Source organism: Sphaerodactylus townsendi, linkage group LG11 (assembly GCF_021028975.2).
Source record: "Sphaerodactylus townsendi isolate TG3544 linkage group LG11, MPM_Stown_v2.3, whole genome shotgun sequence".
In the NCBI taxonomy this organism is placed as follows: domain Eukaryota; kingdom Metazoa; phylum Chordata; class Lepidosauria; order Squamata; family Sphaerodactylidae; genus Sphaerodactylus; species Sphaerodactylus townsendi.
In genome coordinates, this window is record NC_059435.1 from 28,616,204 (window position 1) to 28,634,079 (window position 17,876).

The 17,876-nt window shown below is 41.7% G+C and overlaps 3 protein-coding genes across 6 annotated transcripts in view; 2 read left to right on the forward strand and 1 right to left on the reverse strand.

Annotated features, from left to right (window-relative positions):
* The window catches only part of NPHP3 (nephrocystin 3), a 39,310-nt gene extending 35,150 nt beyond the window's left edge, over positions 1 to 4,160 (forward strand). For both annotated transcript variants that reach the window (XM_048510792.1, XM_048510793.1), the window contains one exon: positions 1,987 to 4,160. In XM_048510792.1, the coding sequence (XP_048366749.1) occupies positions 1,987 to 2,167 (181 nt within the window). In that variant the 3' untranslated portion in view covers positions 2,168 to 4,160. The remainder of the gene's footprint in view (positions 1 to 1,986) is intronic.
* Positions 4,161 to 4,735: 575 nt separating this feature from the next.
* On the reverse strand, positions 4,736 to 15,114 carry UBA5 (ubiquitin like modifier activating enzyme 5). Of its 2 annotated transcripts, XM_048510796.1 has the most exons (12): positions 14,838 to 15,114; positions 12,537 to 12,582; positions 12,347 to 12,436; positions 10,709 to 10,818; positions 10,290 to 10,376; positions 10,024 to 10,108; positions 9,208 to 9,312; positions 8,901 to 9,028; positions 8,621 to 8,756; positions 8,381 to 8,459; positions 7,335 to 7,441; positions 4,736 to 6,827 (listed from the first exon to the last, which is right to left on the reverse strand). In XM_048510796.1, the coding sequence occupies exons 1-12, from the start codon at positions 14,984 to 14,986 to the stop codon at positions 6,744 to 6,746; spliced, it is 1,206 nt and encodes a 401-aa protein (XP_048366753.1). In that variant the 5' UTR covers positions 14,987 to 15,114; the 3' UTR covers positions 4,736 to 6,743. The 2 variants fall into 2 exon arrangements, with proteins under 2 accessions (XP_048366753.1, XP_048366754.1); XM_048510797.1 differs by lacking the exon at positions 14,838 to 15,114 and having other exon boundaries at positions 12,352 to 12,436; positions 12,537 to 12,583.
* Positions 15,115 to 15,178: 64 nt separating this feature from the next.
* Positions 15,179 to 17,876, forward strand: part of ACAD11 (acyl-CoA dehydrogenase family member 11) — a 34,936-nt gene continuing 32,238 nt past the window's right edge. Inside the window, exons 1-3 of one of the 2 annotated variants that reach the window (XM_048510795.1) lie at positions 15,179 to 15,354; positions 16,330 to 16,392; positions 16,639 to 16,842. In XM_048510795.1, coding sequence (XP_048366752.1) covers positions 16,706 to 16,842 — 137 coding nt within the window. In that variant the 5' untranslated portion in view covers positions 15,179 to 15,354; positions 16,330 to 16,392; positions 16,639 to 16,705. Of the gene's footprint in view, positions 15,355 to 16,329; positions 16,843 to 17,876 lie in introns of both variants that reach the window. The other variant, XM_048510794.1, reaches the window with a different exon arrangement.

Below are 17,876 nucleotides of genomic sequence, written 5' to 3' on the forward strand. Positions count from 1 at the left end.
AAAAAATCCTCAACCATCCTCAACACCTTTTGATGCGATGAATTGGTAGAACTTTTCAGCATACATGCATATTTGCTTTGGGCATCTTCTAAAGCAGGTGTTTTTTGTGGAGTGGGGAGGGAAAGTGAATACACATTGCTCTTAAACAGCATCTTCTTTTCAGCCGATTACCATTTAAGCATTTGCAGAAGAGCAGTCAACCTAAAATAACAATAAATAGTGTGATTTTTATTAGCAGTTGTGGCATTAATTGCAGACTTTGGAGAGCTAAAGGCCATTTTTAAAAAAGTTTATGCAGGTGATGATTACATAAAATAGTCTAAATAGTACTAAAATGCAGCTAGAGAAATTTGGGAAATGGAAAGGACCTCAAAGGGGAAATTATGGGAGGAGGGGAACCAGATTATGAGAAAGGTGTCAGGATTTCAGATCAGATCAGGATCTGTTGACCCTCTGTAGTAGCCAGACTCTTGGACCCCTTCCGCACACGCAGAATAATGCTTTTTCAAACCACTTTCACAACTGTTTGCTAGTGGATTGTGCTATTCCACACAGCTTCAAAGAGCATTGAAAGCAGTTTGAAATGCATTATTCTGCATGTACGGAAGGAGCCTTGGCTTCAGAAATCAGTTTATTGACAGGAACACTGAACAGAATGCAAGCAAGTCTTGCTGGAACTGAGTTCCACTTTACAACTTCTGGTTAATATCCCTTCCCCAAACACACTTCTAGCCCCACCCTTGCCATCCCAGCAGGGTGAAATCACTGGAAAGTTCTCAGTCTGTGCACTCTCCAAGGCCAAAGGAAAGATATGGCCCGGGTGTTAACTGCCTTGCAAGGTGAGAAAAGCTACTATGTTCCTAAAGCAAAAGTACATAAGCATGAGGTTAACAGCAAATGGGCCAAGGATTCTTACGATACCCATAGTCTCATGGCAAGAACCATGGGAAGAGCTGAGATCTTGACGGGCTTGACAAAGGGTCTAGTTTTTACTGAGAATTCAGACATGTAACTTGGCTATATTGAACCTGTAGGTGAGAGCTTAGATCAGTGGTGGCGAACCTATGGCACGGGTGGCAGAGGTGGCACTCAGAGCCCTCTCAGTGGGCACGCACAAACAGAGTGCCCTCCCCACACACATCTAGGCTGGCCTGGGCCGCTGGGCTCGATTATTAGCATTAAACCTAAGACCTAGTTTTGGGGAAGCAGTGTAGGTAACCCTGTTAAGCACTGTTAAACCCCGCTGATTTTCATGTGAAGAACTAAAGTTCGATCCTTTACCTGGGAGTAAGCTCGGTTGCTGGCAATGAGGGCTTGCTTCTGAGTAAACCCTCCTAGGGTCGTGATTTACCTGTTGGAAGAGTTGCACAGTTGCTTCAAAGCAAAGCCACCGACTATCAGCAAGCTTACTGCTGAGTAACACACGCTTCGAAGCCAACCATGTTTTCTAAACTAAAACCTCAGCATTCATATTAAATTGCTGTGTTGGCACTTTGCGATAAACAAGTGGGTTTTGGTTTGCAATTTGGGCACTCAGTCTTGAAAAGGTTTGCTATCACTGGCTGCGTCTATACAAAGAAGCTCCATGCACACAGAAGCCAACATTTCAGGAAGACTTTCTGATTTTGGACATGGAGCTGGATTAGAGGAATGAAAAGTGTTCTGTTTCTGATAGCTCCTCTACCTAGTTTCACAGGAAGGCCACTTTAAACATCAGGTGGTGTGCTGTGGGCTAGCTCCTGCATCCTCACACACCCCATTGCCCCAATCACTCAACCCTTCACATTCCTGTGCCTTGCCTATATGTGGGCAGTTGGTAATCCTCGGATGGCCATTTTCTCTCTGAGGCCTCCAGCAGCAGACCCTTCTTAGGCATTAGATCAGTATCTAAGAATGAGTCACCCGGTCTTGACGTTGAGGTGCGTGTTGTCAGATGTTGTGCTTCAATCTCATCTTTGTTCAGCTCTCTTTCCTTTTTTCTCAAAGCTATGAAGGAGGGGATTTTGAGAAAGCTGCTGAACTTTATAAGAGAGCGATGGAAATCAAAGAAGCAGAATCATTGCTGACCGGAGGGAAAGCAGCTTCCCGTCATTCATCAAGTGGAGACGCGGTCAGTTTGAAGAGCGTTTTCTCTCCCAACGTTTTCCTGCAGCAAGGGCAAAGGTGATGCAAACCGACCCCTGCAGCCCAAGTCATGTTGGGCATCAAAGGCATGTACTTAAGCTACAGTCATTCAAAGGGTAGGAGATAAATGAACTCTGGTGACTCCACAGACAACTTAAGTGTTAGTGTTCACATTCCTCTTACATCACTTACATGTGTTACATGGATTTGAGGACTTGGTGATTTTTGTAAATGACATTAGTGGCTTCTATAATTTGAGACATTAATTCCAGAGGGATTGCTACACTAGTCCCTTTGCAACAAAAATAAGCAGGAGTCTAGTGGTGCCTTAAAGATTAATAAAATTTTATTTTAGCGTAAAGTTTCATTGACTTCTTCCAAATTACTGAATTGTCACTAGACAGAAAGCTTTCTTATTGCATTGCATTTACATTGAGGCAACTAAGAAAGCTCCAGCGCTTGTCGACTACCTCTTTTAGAAACATTTTGAATGGCTTCACTTGACTTCTTCAAAAAGTCCTGCTCCCTTCTAGGAAATAATTTTGGAGCAGATCAATAGCTGGCAGAAGAAATCAGGAGGCACAGAAAATATTTCAACTTAAACATTTCACATATATTCCTATTTTCATGCATGAATAGATGTTTATATTTAATGCTTAATTTGCACAGGCTTTGATGGAAAAAATGTTCATTTTACCAGTATTATTCTTGTTAGAATCGGATACTGTTCTTCCAATATTGGCTTAGATCTGTAAGTGGAAAGCTATCTGCTTGGTACAGGTTTTCCCTGCAGTCCATTTTGATACTGGATAGTTCATTCGTGAACCAGAGTCAAAAAGCCGCACTGGCTGGGAGGGTGGGCCTCAGGGAGAAGAGGGAAGGAAACGAAGTTAATTTTGCCCCTTGCTCGCTACAGCCCTACACTGCCACCATCAGCTGCATGGCTTTCAGTTCAGTAGTTTCTGAAATTATTGGTGGAAAGTAGAATCCATAAACCTTTTGCTGATGGTTGGTTAGCTGCATGTTGCGCTGAGCAGAATGGACAGGGTGTAAAAAGTGCTGGCCATCATATATAAAGTCCTTCATGGCCTTGCACTCACATATCTGCAGGACCATCTCACCCCTTATGTTCTGCCCTGATAACTGTGCAGATCTAATTGGCTCTTCTGCAAGTATCACCTCGCAAACAACTGCCTGTAGACATTTGTTTGCTGTAACAGCTCCCAATTTATGCAGTGCCTTGCCTAAAAAGTTCACAAAGGCTCTCAGACCTGTGGCATTTAACAATGCAAAAACAGAAATATTCAGGGGGGCACAGAATGGTTCAGGAAATATCTGCAGAAAGGGAAGGGGTCTGTGGACTTTGCTAGAGTATGGAGTATGTGTTATTAGTTGCTATATGCACTGTTTCATTTTCAGTGCATTGTATTTAATATCATTTACAGCTTGCTTAAACATGCCATGTGTAATACTTGTGCCTTGCTCATGTTTTGGCAATCCCAGTCCTATTACATTGCTTATTATATGTCTCATCATGTTGGTTGCACTGACTTACATTGTATGATCCAACTTGAGTCTCAGTGAGAAAGGCAGACTATAAATAATGTAAATAATGGAGGAAGATTGGATGGTGCTGAAGGAATATTTAAAACAGGAAATGTAATTCTGTAAGTAAGAAACATCGCATGTGGCTTTGGAAACAGAAAAAAATCAAAGTTTTCTTTCAACAGTAGCACCACCTTTCAAGTACAATCTCTTCGAACAGCTAGAATAGATACCCATGGAGCAATGGCTCTTTTGTTCTGCCTCTCCCCTCTCCATTTGCTTCCTGATCTCCAGCAGAATCTTTGTATACCTTCAACACCAGATGAAACAACAAAATGCTTGACAAGTCCTTGTGTGAACTCCAGCTGCTGAAATAACTTTAATACAATAGATTGCACTTAATTTAAACAAGGCAGCAGTGTTCCTGTAAGGGTACTTTATTTAGACATATATCCAAATGTTGATGAAATTAAAAACTATTTTGTATTTTATCTAATTAGCCTTGTGTTTCATTGTCTCTCACACACTGGAATCCAGGGCTGAGTTCCAGAGGAGCCCTTTGACTGTGCCTGATGTAGTCTGCTGCTCATGTGGAGAAAGGGAATCAAACCTGGTTCTCCAGATAAGAGTCCACTGCTCTTAGCCACTATACTGCACTGGCAGAAATGAACACGCACGCACACATACATATTGGTGGAAGAGGGGCTCTGAAAAAAGGCATCAGGTCTAACATCCACCACATTTTAAAGGCACTCTTTAATTTTTGTTCTTTGTGATATCACAATTTTTATCTGCCTCCTCTCCTCTACCTTGTGATACATTTTAAAACTGTCCCAAAACCACCGCATGAAATTAGAACTGATAGACTGCCCTCTTTACAGTTGTCTGCTAGGAAACAAATCCTAGAGAAAGCAGCCCCAGTTAACTTCTGATTGATAGTTAAATAAAGCTAGTAAGCCTACATTATTGCTATGTCTTTAGGTACTGGTGATGAAGCAGCCCTTTAGCAGGTGTGAGACTGGTCATTCAGAAGCAAACCACTTCATAGAATACTATTGCACATAGCTTCATTTTGTTTCTTTAATGTGTATTTGCTTACTTTTCCAAACACAAGCAGAGAAGAGTTTGTACAAAAAAACCACACACATCAGCAAGATGATCCAGATTCAGAACAAAAGTAAACACTACAATGATAGAGGTTTTTTAACGTCTTCACTCCAGGTTGTAAATACATTTAGCAAACCCTTGCATTTTGTAAAAGTATTGGCCACGGAAAAGCTAGTTAGCTGCCATAGAACTCCCCAGTTAATAATTTACTTCCAAGCAAAATGGTTATCCCATTTAAACTCACAATGTACTGCAATAGTAAGTGCAGAGCATATAAGGAATGCTGAATTTAAGTCACAATATAACTCGAGACCGTTCACTATCAACATTCGAAAGTTCTTTTTGTAGAAGCCTCTTTGGCTTCAGCTAACCTTGTAGTGCTCCAAATGCTTTCATATGCAATTCGCCAAAGACCACTTTGATTTAGAGCTCAGGACTATCTAGTTCTGAGCGTCAGTATCATTTTCCATCCATCAATTTTCCATCCATCAAAACCCAGCAAATGTCTGCAAACAGCTATAAAAACATCCTTCCAGTCAACCAAGCTGTAGTTTATTAGAAGTGTCTAAAAAGTTATCACAATTCAAAACTGTTAAGTGTACTTAATACCGTTAATTCTAAGCACGCTTCTCTGTTTGAGGTCGTATCAAATTTAACAATGTACCTAAAACATATCAATAAATATTATTAAAGTAAGAAAAGCTGTTTAAAATAAAGCAGAAATAATCTGTGCGCACAGGGAGTAATTTGTAGCATCAAACCACCTTTTTAAGGGCCTTGCTGTCTCTAAGGCCCCTTCCGCTCCAAATGCTTTCATATGCAATTTGCCAAAGACCACTTTAATTTAGAGCTCAGGACTATCTAGTTCTGAGCGTCAGTATCATTTTCCATCCATCAATTTTCCATCCATCAAAACCCAGCAAATATCTGCACATGCAGAATAATGCACTCTCAATCCACTTTCAATCCATTTTGAAGCTGGATTTTACTGTGTGGAATAGCAAAATCTACTTTCAAACAATTGTGAAAGTGGACTGAATGTGGATTATTCTGCATGTGCGGAAAAGGCTGTTGTTCTTTCTTTTTGCCTCTCTTTAAATATCAAATGAGACTAAACTGCTCCATGCTTAGGGTGTCATTGGACACTGCTCATTTCAAAGTAACTTTTCAGAGCCTCTCATGTGATAGTGTCTAGTTAAGCATGACAGGTACGTGAACAACAGCAGTTGAGTTAAATCATTGTTACAACACAGAGATGGGAATGCAATTGTTCAGATACAAGTCTTCAAACAGATAACTGAACCTGTTAGCACCCCCACATTTTTCTTCTGCTCTGTTGAGCTGCCATAGAGATGTTTTTTGTTGCTGCTCAGCTAAGGCTAGCAGTATGTTCCACCTTCAACAGTTTTTCAACTCACCTCAAACTATATCAAGATCATTTTGATTCCCAAATCAGGAAACACATAGGGGTCCATAAAATATGCAGAGGTGAGCTAAATACTGCCAAAGTATACCCGGACTGTTGTATGAATGAGTAACAGACAAGTGTGACACACTTGAAGTGATAATAATGGCACTTTAGAAGTATTAAGGGCTAGAACAAACATTGAAGAATTTCATTTTCTGAAACAGAAGCTTAGCTGAATGAATGCTCTTTTAAAATTCTAACATTTTAATTTGATAGCACTAGACAAATGTTTACCACCAGTAAATTTATCCATCCTTAAACAGGTCTAAAAAGGCTGCTGGCACCCTACATTTTATGCCACAATTGGTCTTCTTGTCCTCTTACGTTTCATTGGAAATGTGGACCCTCATATCTTCTTGGAAGTCAAAGCCTGCAACTATTTTAAATTATTTAATTAGTAAGTACATGATCAAATACCACCTTTCACAGTGTAAGAGCAAGTAGGTTACAAAAATCATCTTCATGATGTGAGCAGCTAATGTTTGAAGAATCATTTGTATTACAAGCTCTTCATCTTAGCCATCAGTTCTTCTAGACTTTCCTCTGACTCTGTAACAGGTGCTTCATCTATAGATTTCTCTTCCTGTTAAATGACATAAAAAAGAGATTTACCCCCTTGTAAAAAAAGGTTTATCTTTACCCTTTAGTTGTTCCTCTTGCTTATCCCACCCTCCATATTCAACTAGTAAAATGCCACTTAAGACTAGAGAGTTAACAGATACCAACCTGCTTTCGCGTGCAGCAAAATTCACCTAAGTAAGTGACAGAATGCCTTTTGGTGCTAGCCTGACTTGAAGATAAAAGGTGAAGCACTGGTTCTGGCAGGATTGGAAAGAAGTACAGGTTTCCCCTTCTGGCTGGTTACAAGATGGTGCAAGATAGTGCTTATCCTTCTATCGGTCTGAGCAGCTTAACTGGTATAAACACTTGTGAAACTAAATGTGGACTAGAAACCCGTATATATAAATGTGCTATTCCACATCTGCATAGCAATGGCTAATAAAACCTCATTCCAAAGAGAAATGGAAGATTGCTTTTTTTTAACTGCCTGTTTTATTTGGAAGAGCTGGATGAAAGGAACGTCAGTCACCTTGTCTGGTATCGTGTACGCTGGCATGATTCCTTCCGGAAGATCAAGAGCTGAACCAGAAGCAGCTTTCATCTCTTCTTCTGAAACCTCCGAGACCAACTCAATGCCTGTGTGATCCCCCAACAATAAGAATAAAATTGTATGAATGCAACGGGAAATCGATGAGATCCCTTCTCACACATTCTCTGCAAGTAAGTCTCATGACAAATTTAGATATTGCGCTTTGCTTCCTTAAAGAACTTTCCCACGACAGGTAATCCACACTGCAAGGAACTGTGTGTAAATGCATCCCTACTGAACTTTACCTTATGGAGGTGTGGTTCACTAGCATTACCTATTTCAAGCAATGCCAGCATGCCAAGTCTCCCTCCATGCTAGGAAGTGACAGTGGGGGCAATGAAAATTATTCCCTGCTTAGAAGTGCACCCCTTTACTTTTTCTCCTTTGCACCTGTGGACAGAACAGTGTACTTAGGGACACTCAATGTGTGAGAGAAGAGAGGTTTTATTCTAAGTAAGTAAGTGTAGAGTGTGGTCAAAATATTTATCCTCTCTCCTTACCCCCAACAGTGAATGGTCCAAACTGGGGCCTATATGTATTGGGACAAGTTCATCTGATTTGGTTTGCATCTTTTAGTATACAGTAAACAGAAACTACATTTGCCCTTCCCCACCATGGAAGTTTTTATTACATAATCACAGGGAAGAAGGTGGCTAAGAGGATCTATACTCTATGTGCGCCTCTCCCAATTTTCAATCACTCGGAGAAGTAAATAATTTCTATGTGGGACTGCAATAATGATAGTGAGACTCAAAATGAGGACAGATGCACACCTCTTCAGTGAAAGACTGGGATAGCGTCCTCCCCCCGCCACATCTGCCTGCTCCCCGACTTCTAGCCTATTTACTTCCTTCACAAAAACTCAGTTGAACCCCTTGGCTTTTAAGTAAAGAAATCCATCACACTATTAGGCAGTTTAAGAGGATTCAGAGGTTTTTTTAAAGTAATTTCAGCCATCTTGAAACCATTACTACATTTTAACCTACCCCAGTCATTCTCTTCATGTATTATTTCTTCTTCTTCTTCTACAAAGATGTCTTCTTTTGGTCTTGCTGCTGCTTTTTTCTAGAAAGAGATTTCTGCAATCACTGCTCTCATTAAAGGACTGTCGAACCGTGGTAAATGTTCTACCAGATGTCAAACAAAATGACCAACTCCTCTGAAGAGCACTGAAGTCTAGGATTTTTGTGGCTTTAAAACAAAACAAACAACCCCCCCTTTTTTACCTTGTACTCTTCTTGCTGCTTTCTGCAGTTTCGGTCATCACACTGTGGATTTGGCTTCATTGTCATGGTGGGGAAAAAATCCTGCATCGCATTGTAGCCAAGGTAAAAGCTCACACTGCCAAAATTTAACAAGTATCTGAGAAAATACGAGAGGAACAAGAAATAAGAAATGTTTGTCACATTGAAGACCCATGACATGGGACTTACAACCTTGCCCATTGTAATGAACCAAGCACCGCCTCTTTTACATCACTGAAGCATCACATATTTGGTCACTTACTTAAGTACGTTTTGTACAAGAAGGCCTGCAACCACTCCCATAGTGGTCGGAAGGCTGGCAGCACAAACTCCCTCCCGTTTTAGCGTCTTCTCATCGATGTTTGCTGCTACGACAAGCGGAGGTGCACACTGCCAGAAAGAGGGTTTTTTTAAGTAACATCAGAGGAAGATAAATAGGATTCACAGAAAAGATAATGGCAATAAAGAATGGCCAAACTGAAACAGCCTTGGCCTCCAATGACCTTTGCCCCACACTCTCTCTAAGGGGATGACATACTAGGATACCAGCTGACTGGAATGTTACATACCGCAAAACAAGCAGATTCACCAGGTATGATCAGCTGGATATGACCGGAGACTGCATTTTCACTCACTCCGGATTCCATCCATATTTGTCCAAGTTCATTACAGGCCTTACCAAGAAGAAAAAAACAACAACACACTTATACCAGAAATGTGTTTCACTACAAAGTGTGAACAGGTTATGTGACAAAAACAACAAGAAAATATATAATGCTGTCTCCTTCACTTAACCTTGTGCCAGATTTCAGAACTAACCTAACTTTATCCAGTACTACAGACAGAACATTAAACATTTCATTCATAAACACATAAAGCAGCCTTCTATTGAATTAGAACAGAGGTCTATTAGGACCAGTGTTGTCTATTCAGACTCATAGTGACTCTACAGGGCTCAGATAGAGAGGTCTTTCCCATCACTTGAGCCTTGTACCTGGGAATGCCATGGTCCTTCTTCAGGTCAAGCAAATGTTCTACCACTGAACCACAGATTTCGTATGCAAATGTGATGCCTCAAACCCTATTTGGACAAACCTAATTACAGAACTGTCATCAATCAAATGTCACTTGATTCTAAATATTTTGGTCTTTTTTGCCTTGAATATTCACATGATCCACAGCACTTATTTTCTGCTAGTGAGCACGCTAATAATACCACTGAAATGAACAAAGACTGAAGGTATACTGAGCTGTTACACCAGGTGTGCCACTCATATGCTACTACAACAAATAAAGCACGAGATCTATAGCAGATTGCTGTCGGACACAGAATCAACCAAAACGAAGAGAAAGACAAATACATACAGTTTGGATTCTATACGTACTGCATTAATCGCCATGCGAGCTTCAAAATTATCTACACAGCTCAATACAAGATCAACAGGTTTTCCATCTTCTAATCCACCATTGCTGCAGATAAAAACAAACATTAATATAGAACAATATAGAATATATAGAAATGCACATGCAGTTAACAGTAAGCAAGAAGCGTGGCACTCTAAGCATCCTATAAGATATCTTCCCCCCATTTTTGAGGGAAGGAAGGTAAACAAATCTTGACCACCACTACCACCCCCCAAGAGATATCTACCTTATCCTATCCATAAAGTGTTGAAAATTGTCCACCGTTGTGATATTGTAGTTGTGTACTTCAAACTGGACATCAGGATTGATGCTCCTGAAAGACACAAAAAACACTTGTTCATAGCAGTAAGATGACAGAGCTTTCAAGTGCTAACATTTCAGGACTCCAGTCCTAAGGACACTTTCCATGGAATAAGCTACAGTGACTTTACATCTGAGTACATCTGCTTAGGAATGCTTCCTAAGACTATAACCTCATACAGTGTTAATGGAGAGTAAGTCCCAATGAATTCACTGGAACTAAGAAAACATGCATAACATTGGGCTGCATGAAATGTACAAGACAGAAAAATTATTTTTAAGCTATTCAAAAAATCCACACATTTGAGGGTCATCTTGCATGGCACACAGATGCCCACCACATACCTCAAGGTGTGCTCTGCCGCTTTTACTTTACTTAGCCCTGCTTGATGGGGTTGGAAAAAGAGCCTGTTCATATTTGCCAACTCCACCTTATCATAATCAAACAGGAGCAGCTGGAAGAAAGATAGCAATAACACATGAACGGCCTGCAATCTGGCCCTATTATAACAAACATTAGCTAAGCTCTGTGATTCTGCAGACTTTTTACACAAACTGTCTCGCGCATGCTTTGACCTTTCCTAAAACAATCACAATGAAGCTTTACCACTGAGGCAAAAAAGAGATGATCTCATTAGAAGGTGCATGGTAGATCCAGCCCAAAGAACCTTTCCTATCTAGGTCTCCTGTTCTCTTCCAAATTTTACCCCAACTATATAAATGTCTTCAAGAAGGAGAATGGCAATGAACTGTGCAGTTTTCATAAGTGGCAATGTTAACAGCATATTGGGCCATGAATGTGAGCTACATTTATGGCAGACAGAAGAAGCCGCAAGGGGAAATTTGCAGCAGCCATGACACTGGAACTTGGAAATAACACAAGTTTCACACCTAACCACAACGCCAATACCAACATCTGCACAGATTCCACAGTCCAATGTGCAATATTTCAGTATGAACAATAAGCAATAAATACCTGTGAAACAAGTGATATATTGGAATGCTTCCTGTAAGACTATATCATGCACAAATGTCCCTTTAACCAACATGGTAATATGAGTGAATCTGTGTAGAATAACGCTAAGTTTATTGGATTTGTATGTAGGAAATCCAGATTCAACTGTGGTGAGAAATTTAGCTTTGGATTTGACTAGCCTGTCCCTCTAATCCAGTGATTCTCAACCTTCCTAATGCCGCGACCCTTTAATACAGTTCCTCATATTGTGGTGACTCCCAACCATAAAATTGGTATATATAAAATATAAAAAGATCGTTTTCCAATGGTCTTAGGCTAATTCCTGTGAAAGGGCTATTGTTCGATCTCCAGTGTTGAGTAGAACTGATTGCTTCAATCTTTCGTACTTTACCTCACAAGATTGTCGTGAAGGTTAGATAAAGTAAATTCTCAGTCTCAGAAACTGCCCTTCTTCTAAGACTGAGGATTTGCTTTATTTAACCTTCGCAACAATCCTGTGAGGTAGGGTAGGATTAAAGGGATTGGCTAGTCTAGAAGTGGTGAAGCTATGGCGCGCCATATGTTCATGGACTACAATTCCCATCAGGCCCTGCCAGCATGGGCAATTGGCCATGCTGGCAGGGGTTGATGGGAATTGTAGTCCATGAACATATGGAGCACCATAGGTTGGCCACCCCTGGGCTAGTCAAATCCACAGCTAAATTTCTCACCAGAGTTGAATCTGGATTTCCTACACCCAAATATATGTATATATTGTGTATATATGTATGTATTTGTATATATTTATATATTTGTATTCTGAAATGGGAAAGTCATGTTCTGAAACACTTTGTAATCAAATACTAAAGAACATCAGCCCACCATCAGTGAATTCTTGCCATTCATACACTACAGTAGTGACCCAGGACATGTTCAGCTGACAAATGGAAACCCAACATTTCCCACCATTCATCTCAGAACTTCTAATTTCTGTAGGACTATTGTTATAATGAAGAAATGCATATTACCTTACCAATGCCACATCTTGTCAGCATTTCAGCTGTCACGCTGCCAACTCCACCCACGCCTACAATTGCTACTGCAAAGGTACGGATTTTCTGCAACAATAAACCAATGCCCATAATCAGTAACTTCTTTTGCTGTTGTTCTGTCCAGTTAAATAATTAAGGCAATCCGCTACAAGAAACATTAACCTACCTCATAATCCTTCACAATTCCCATTCTTTTGAGTGCCATGAGGCGACTAGAGCGGAAGAAAAGACACACATTTTGTCAAGGAAGGAATGTGTCCAGTTATTCACCTGATGCAGCTATTTCATAACAAAAATGGCAATTTCATTGTAATCTAAAATCTTCAGTGAATTACCGATTCAATGTAGCAGTTTACTATATTGGAAGAAGCATGGGCTAGTGGTGGAGGAGGAGCCTTTTCCCGTGGTTGTTTCGGCCACCCTATCCGACCTGTTTCTAAGTTACTGAGAGTTTTAAAGGTTCCCTGAGTTATGATGTGCTTAGAGCAGGGATCTGCAACTTGCGGCTCTCTAGATGTTCACGGACTACAATTCCCATCAGCCCCTATCAGCATGGGCAATTGGCCATGCTGGCAGGGACTGATAGGATTTGTAGTCCATGAACATCTGGAGAGTCGCAGGTTGCAGACCCCTGGCTTAGAGGAACAAGATGGCAAACATGGTAGGGAACCAGTGTAGGAGAGGCATCCTATAGTCTTAAGAGAGAAATAAATAATGTTGGCAGTGACATCAATAGTTCCCTCCTTACACAGTCACACACCATTTTATCAGCAAATTAACCCTGTTATATCATTCTAAAATGTATCTTACAGGTTCTCAGAATTTCCAGCTTTCATGTATAAAAAGTAGGTCTGCAGGTCTTTTCATTGCAGAGATATAAGGGGAAAAGCATATCTACAACAAATGTAGTTAGACAATCATTTTTTAAGTTTCAAAAACTGGGAATTTGGAGAACCTGAAACCTATAGTGGGTAGTATAAGAAATCCAATTAATAAAATAAATAAATGCTTAAAAAAAGAGAGGCATATTCTGGATAACATTTTGGATGGTAAAGAGTTAATAAAAGTATCATATTTCCATATATTTATTTCTAAATAAATATTATTGGGTGTCTTTAACACATCCCACTTTTTTGAGGTACTATTGTTAACACTATTATTTGCACTGTTAGTCTTTTAGGGGTCCAAACTCTCCTATTTCATTTTAAGATACCAACACATTTCAAAACCACAATGGCAATTTCATTGTTTGTAGTCTAAAATCTTCAGTGAAATACATATTCAATATAACCGTGAATGGTTTGTAGTAGGGAGACCATTTGCCCGTGTCTGGTGGAGCACCTTCCAATAGTTGGCTCTTCCTTTGTCCTCTAAGCAGCAGAGGGAAAGGCCTGGCCTAGAAATAACATCTGGTGATCCCACATATGAATTTTTTTAAAGACAACCAGAGCACTGCCCTGCAAATTTATGTCACATCCAGGTTTTCTACTGATATGATGCCCCATGTCACGTGGCATCTTTTCTGGCTTAGGCCATGGCTGGAAAACTCTGAGGGATGCCTGCAAGGGGGTTGGTATACCTAGCTGTTGGCTTTGGGAGGCCTTTGGAAGTTGAGGTGTGAATGTTGGCAATTCCCTCAAACAGTAGTGAAAGTAAGGCATAATGATCATGGATGGAGAAGGAGCCTATGCCTGCAGTGGAGCAATTTAATGGGCATTGACATTTCACATTGACACTGTGAAACAGGATTTGACATATGATCTGTACGTGCATCAAAATTCTGAAAAAAACACACAATTATGATCTAATGTGTTCCTAAGAGTCAATACCAAACAGTATTAAGGTATTACTATTTTCCATTTACATTGGCCATGTTGTGCAAAATCATAACCCATCTTGTACCAGAGACTCAACAGGTGCCTATCTTTTGGTGCCATCTGCCATGCCCCCCTTTTTAAACTGAGAGATTCTTCTTACAGGGCTCCTAATCTCATGAGAGCTATTGCAGATAGCAGTTTATGCCATCAAACATTTCAATGCTCTTTTTATGCCCCTCACCTGTGGGGCTTAAAAAAACTTTTTGATTGAATATTAACAACTTTCATATTTTTATTGTACTATTTTTACTTTTCGAGATGCTTCAAGTGAGTCTCTGTAGTAAAGAGACAGCATATAAACGGTCTAAATAGGCGGGTGAGGGATCAATCCGCTATGATTTTTAAATGAGGATTTAATGGAACAGAAGATATCAAACGATGGAGGGGGAGAAGAGATACCGTCTCGTGCAAAAAAATCTTGCTGAACACTTCAATTAAGCTACATCACCAACCACCGCTTCAACTCCCAAAATAGTGGGCAACGGGCAAAAACGACCCACAAAACACACTTCTTCATACACAGCGGTCTGACCAGGACCCGCCACCCCCGCTCTGCTCTCTCAAATACGGCCTTGGGAGATCCGACTCACCTGTATGGGTTGGAGTCCGTCACCTCCGGGCTCATCCTCTCGATCCGCACCCGATGGGTCTGCCCGCCGCCCGTCTCCCGGGCCAGCTTTTCCTCCAGCTCTCGAATGCGCCTCTGCAGCTGCTCCAACACCCCAGTCGAGTCAGCCATGGCTGGCTCCGAAAATGCCAGCGATCCCAACAGCTGGAAGGACTGGCCACTCACCGGAGCCCAGCAGCAGCAGCAGCTCAGCCCGGCACAGACACGTCCTCACTAGAAGCACTTCCTGGAGCTGCAGCAAAAGCCGTCCCCTGCTGCAACCCCGCGCCAACGACCAAAGTTCCGGGCGCAAAGACATCCATGTTGGAAAAACAGGCCTCCGTCAATTCCAGGGAGGCTAGGAGGTCACCTTGTTGAATTGCGAGGAGACTAGAGTCCTCTCTGGTCCTTCTGCTTGAAGGCGGACCGAAAAGGATGAAAGGAACCAAACTGCTTGGCTTTTTGGATCTCGTCTTTTGATGTTGGAGCCAGTGATGAGGGTATCGCTTTCTTTTTCCCTTTTGACTCAGCTAACACCTTCTCCAGAGCCAAGTCCCCGAAGAACAGCCTGCCAGTGAAACACTCAGTGGACAGACTGGCTTTTGTTGAAGAATCAGCTTTGCAATTCTTTAACCACAAATTTCTACATACCAGTCCTGTGGCTGCCTGGGCCCTAGCAGAGAATTGGAGTGCATCTAAGGATGCATCTGCTACATACTGGGACCCTCTTTGCATTTTTAATACGGTTCTGCTGAGTGCCAAAGAGTCCATCTCCTGCTCCTGCAAAAAGTCATCAGCCCATACTGGTACTAACCACTTTTGCAAGGAATCTTTGACAATGCTCCCTCACAAGCAGTCTGGAGATTCCCTGCCCACTCCCGCTCCTCCTTGTCTGTGACAGATCAGGAATCTTCTAAACCCCTCTGCATTTCAAAGCGCTCTAAATGGTGCAGCTTTTTTTAGCGCTTTTTATAACTCGAGGGGAATGGGTGGAGTTCTCTGAACCTGATACCTCCCTATCGATTGAAGGATCAGAAGAGGAAAGACGGCTGCCCCTTTCTGATTTGCCTGCTCCTCGTCCTCTTTTGGGTTGCGCTGGCGTTTCTAATGTGGGGGAGGTCTTTGGGCGTTTGCAAAGACAGCAGGCATTCCGCCTTCCTTCTGCTGCGCCACCGTGCCCGATGCAGGGAGGAGGGCATTTGCTGCATTTTCAGATGCAGCCGATGTAAATCGGTCCCCCCCCCTCTTGCAGGGCCTCTTGGGGAAAAGTGGGCTTGAGCTCCAGAAAAGGACTTGAGCATGTTGTTGCCTTGTTGGAGCGGAGCAGGGGGAAAAGGGGAAGCTCGGTTTTGCTCCACAGAGCAGGAGTGACTTGTCCTAGTCCCATTAGGGAGACACCAGGTGTGGGTTGTCTCCTTAAAGCCTGAGGGACTTTTCCTTTGAAGATTTCTTCTACTCCTTGCCTTTCTTTCCAGATGGCAACCTCGGGGAGGCCGTCATGGAGGAAGATGAAGATGAGCTGGATTTGGAAGGCCTTGGTAAGGCCTAAATCAGTCACTCGGTAACAAATAGTTCTGCTTCAGATAGTGACCTGACCGAACAGCAGGGCTAACACCTGGAAGGGTGTTGAGAAGAGGAGTTATAGTTGAGGAAAGGAGCAAAAAAAAAATTTGCACAGCCCTGCCTGAACAGTTGGAGGCGTGACCTAACCAGCCTGGATGACAGAGCCCCACTGAAGGAGAATCTCCGTGCAGATGAGCCTCTTTGCTTCTGCCTTCCCCCAGGTGCGCTCCTGCTAGTCTGGTGGTGGTAGGCCGAAGGTGGCTTTTACTCAGCGACGGAAAATTGGAAATGGCAGCGGAGCCGGACACCACCGAAGTGAGGGAGCGGCACAGATTTGACCAAGGAGCCTTGGAGGAATATCTTTGCCAGCACTTGCCAGGCTTTCCTCTGCAGCCACCTGGAGCTTTGCTTGTCAGGCAATACAGGTAACAACCCCCCCCCCCCTTCAGAAGGGCAGCCTTGAACATAGTTGTGTGGGCAACGACCATGCAGGGATCACAGACGATTCACTGAAGTTAGATGGCCGAGCGGTGCTTTAACTGTTGCAAAGTTTTGCCGTACTTTCATCTGCTCTTAGCAACTGTCTGTGCCGGATCAGACAACAGTTGGTTGTACTTCGTCAAACTCACAGCATTTGTGGGAGAAAGAGTGGAAAAGAGCATACAGTTTGGATCCCACTGTAGTTGCAGAATTAATGCTTTGTCACAGGTGTGTTTGCCTACCCTGACAAAGTGATCGTTGACTCATGAAAACTTATAATGTGAAAAAAGTTGCTGATCTTTAAGGTGCTACAAGACTCAAATATCCTTCCGTTTTGTATGTTAGGGAATGATTTGTTTTTTGCAAGGTATAATATTCTCACAAGCCCCTGGGCTGCTATTAGTTCAAGTTAAGATCTTTTCATCAGCTGTTAATACATTTATGTTAAATTCATGGTGTTTGTACTTTATCTTTCAAACCCACATACCTGAAGTTCTACCTCTTCCTGCATGAGCCTTCTCACTATCTCTCCTGCATTAAAGTTTGGCCAAGCATAGTTTATTTGTTCCCATGTTTGTTTGTTCCTATTCTGCTTCACATAAAGATGTTAGTAGATTGTATATTCCTTCACCACAGAACAGAGCATGCTGGACCTTCTTTGTTGTAGAATGCTCTGTCTGGGTCCTAGTACCTACCTCGCCCTGTTCCCCTCATCCATTTGAAAGTAAAAATACATTTTGTCATAAATGCTCTTGTATCAAAGTACCATGTTCAGTATTTCACAAAATAATGGTTTTCTCATAAAAATGAATGATAATTCTTGTATCCCTTTGGGACTATATTCTAATGCAGAAGCATACAATTTTCTCAATCTTGTGTGAAGAGAATAACCGTTTTGCTTCTATATTGGTATGTCCAAAGAGAATTTTGATTATTGGAAAAGCTTACTAAAAATCTTGTTTTCTGTCTCTCCTTGTTT

Coding starts and splice junctions, on each gene's coding strand:
- UBA5 (XM_048510796.1), bottom strand. CDS start 14,986: ATGGCTGACTCGACTGGGGTGTTGGAGCAGCTGCAGAGGCGCATTCGA. Junction 9,313..10,023: donor CTCGCATGGCGATTAATGCA/GTACGTATAGAA, acceptor CTTCTTGGTAAG/GCCTGTAATGAACTTGGACA. Junction 6,828..7,334: donor CGTACACGATACCAGACAAG/GTGACTGACGTT, acceptor GTCATTTAACAG/GAAGAGAAATCTATAGATGA.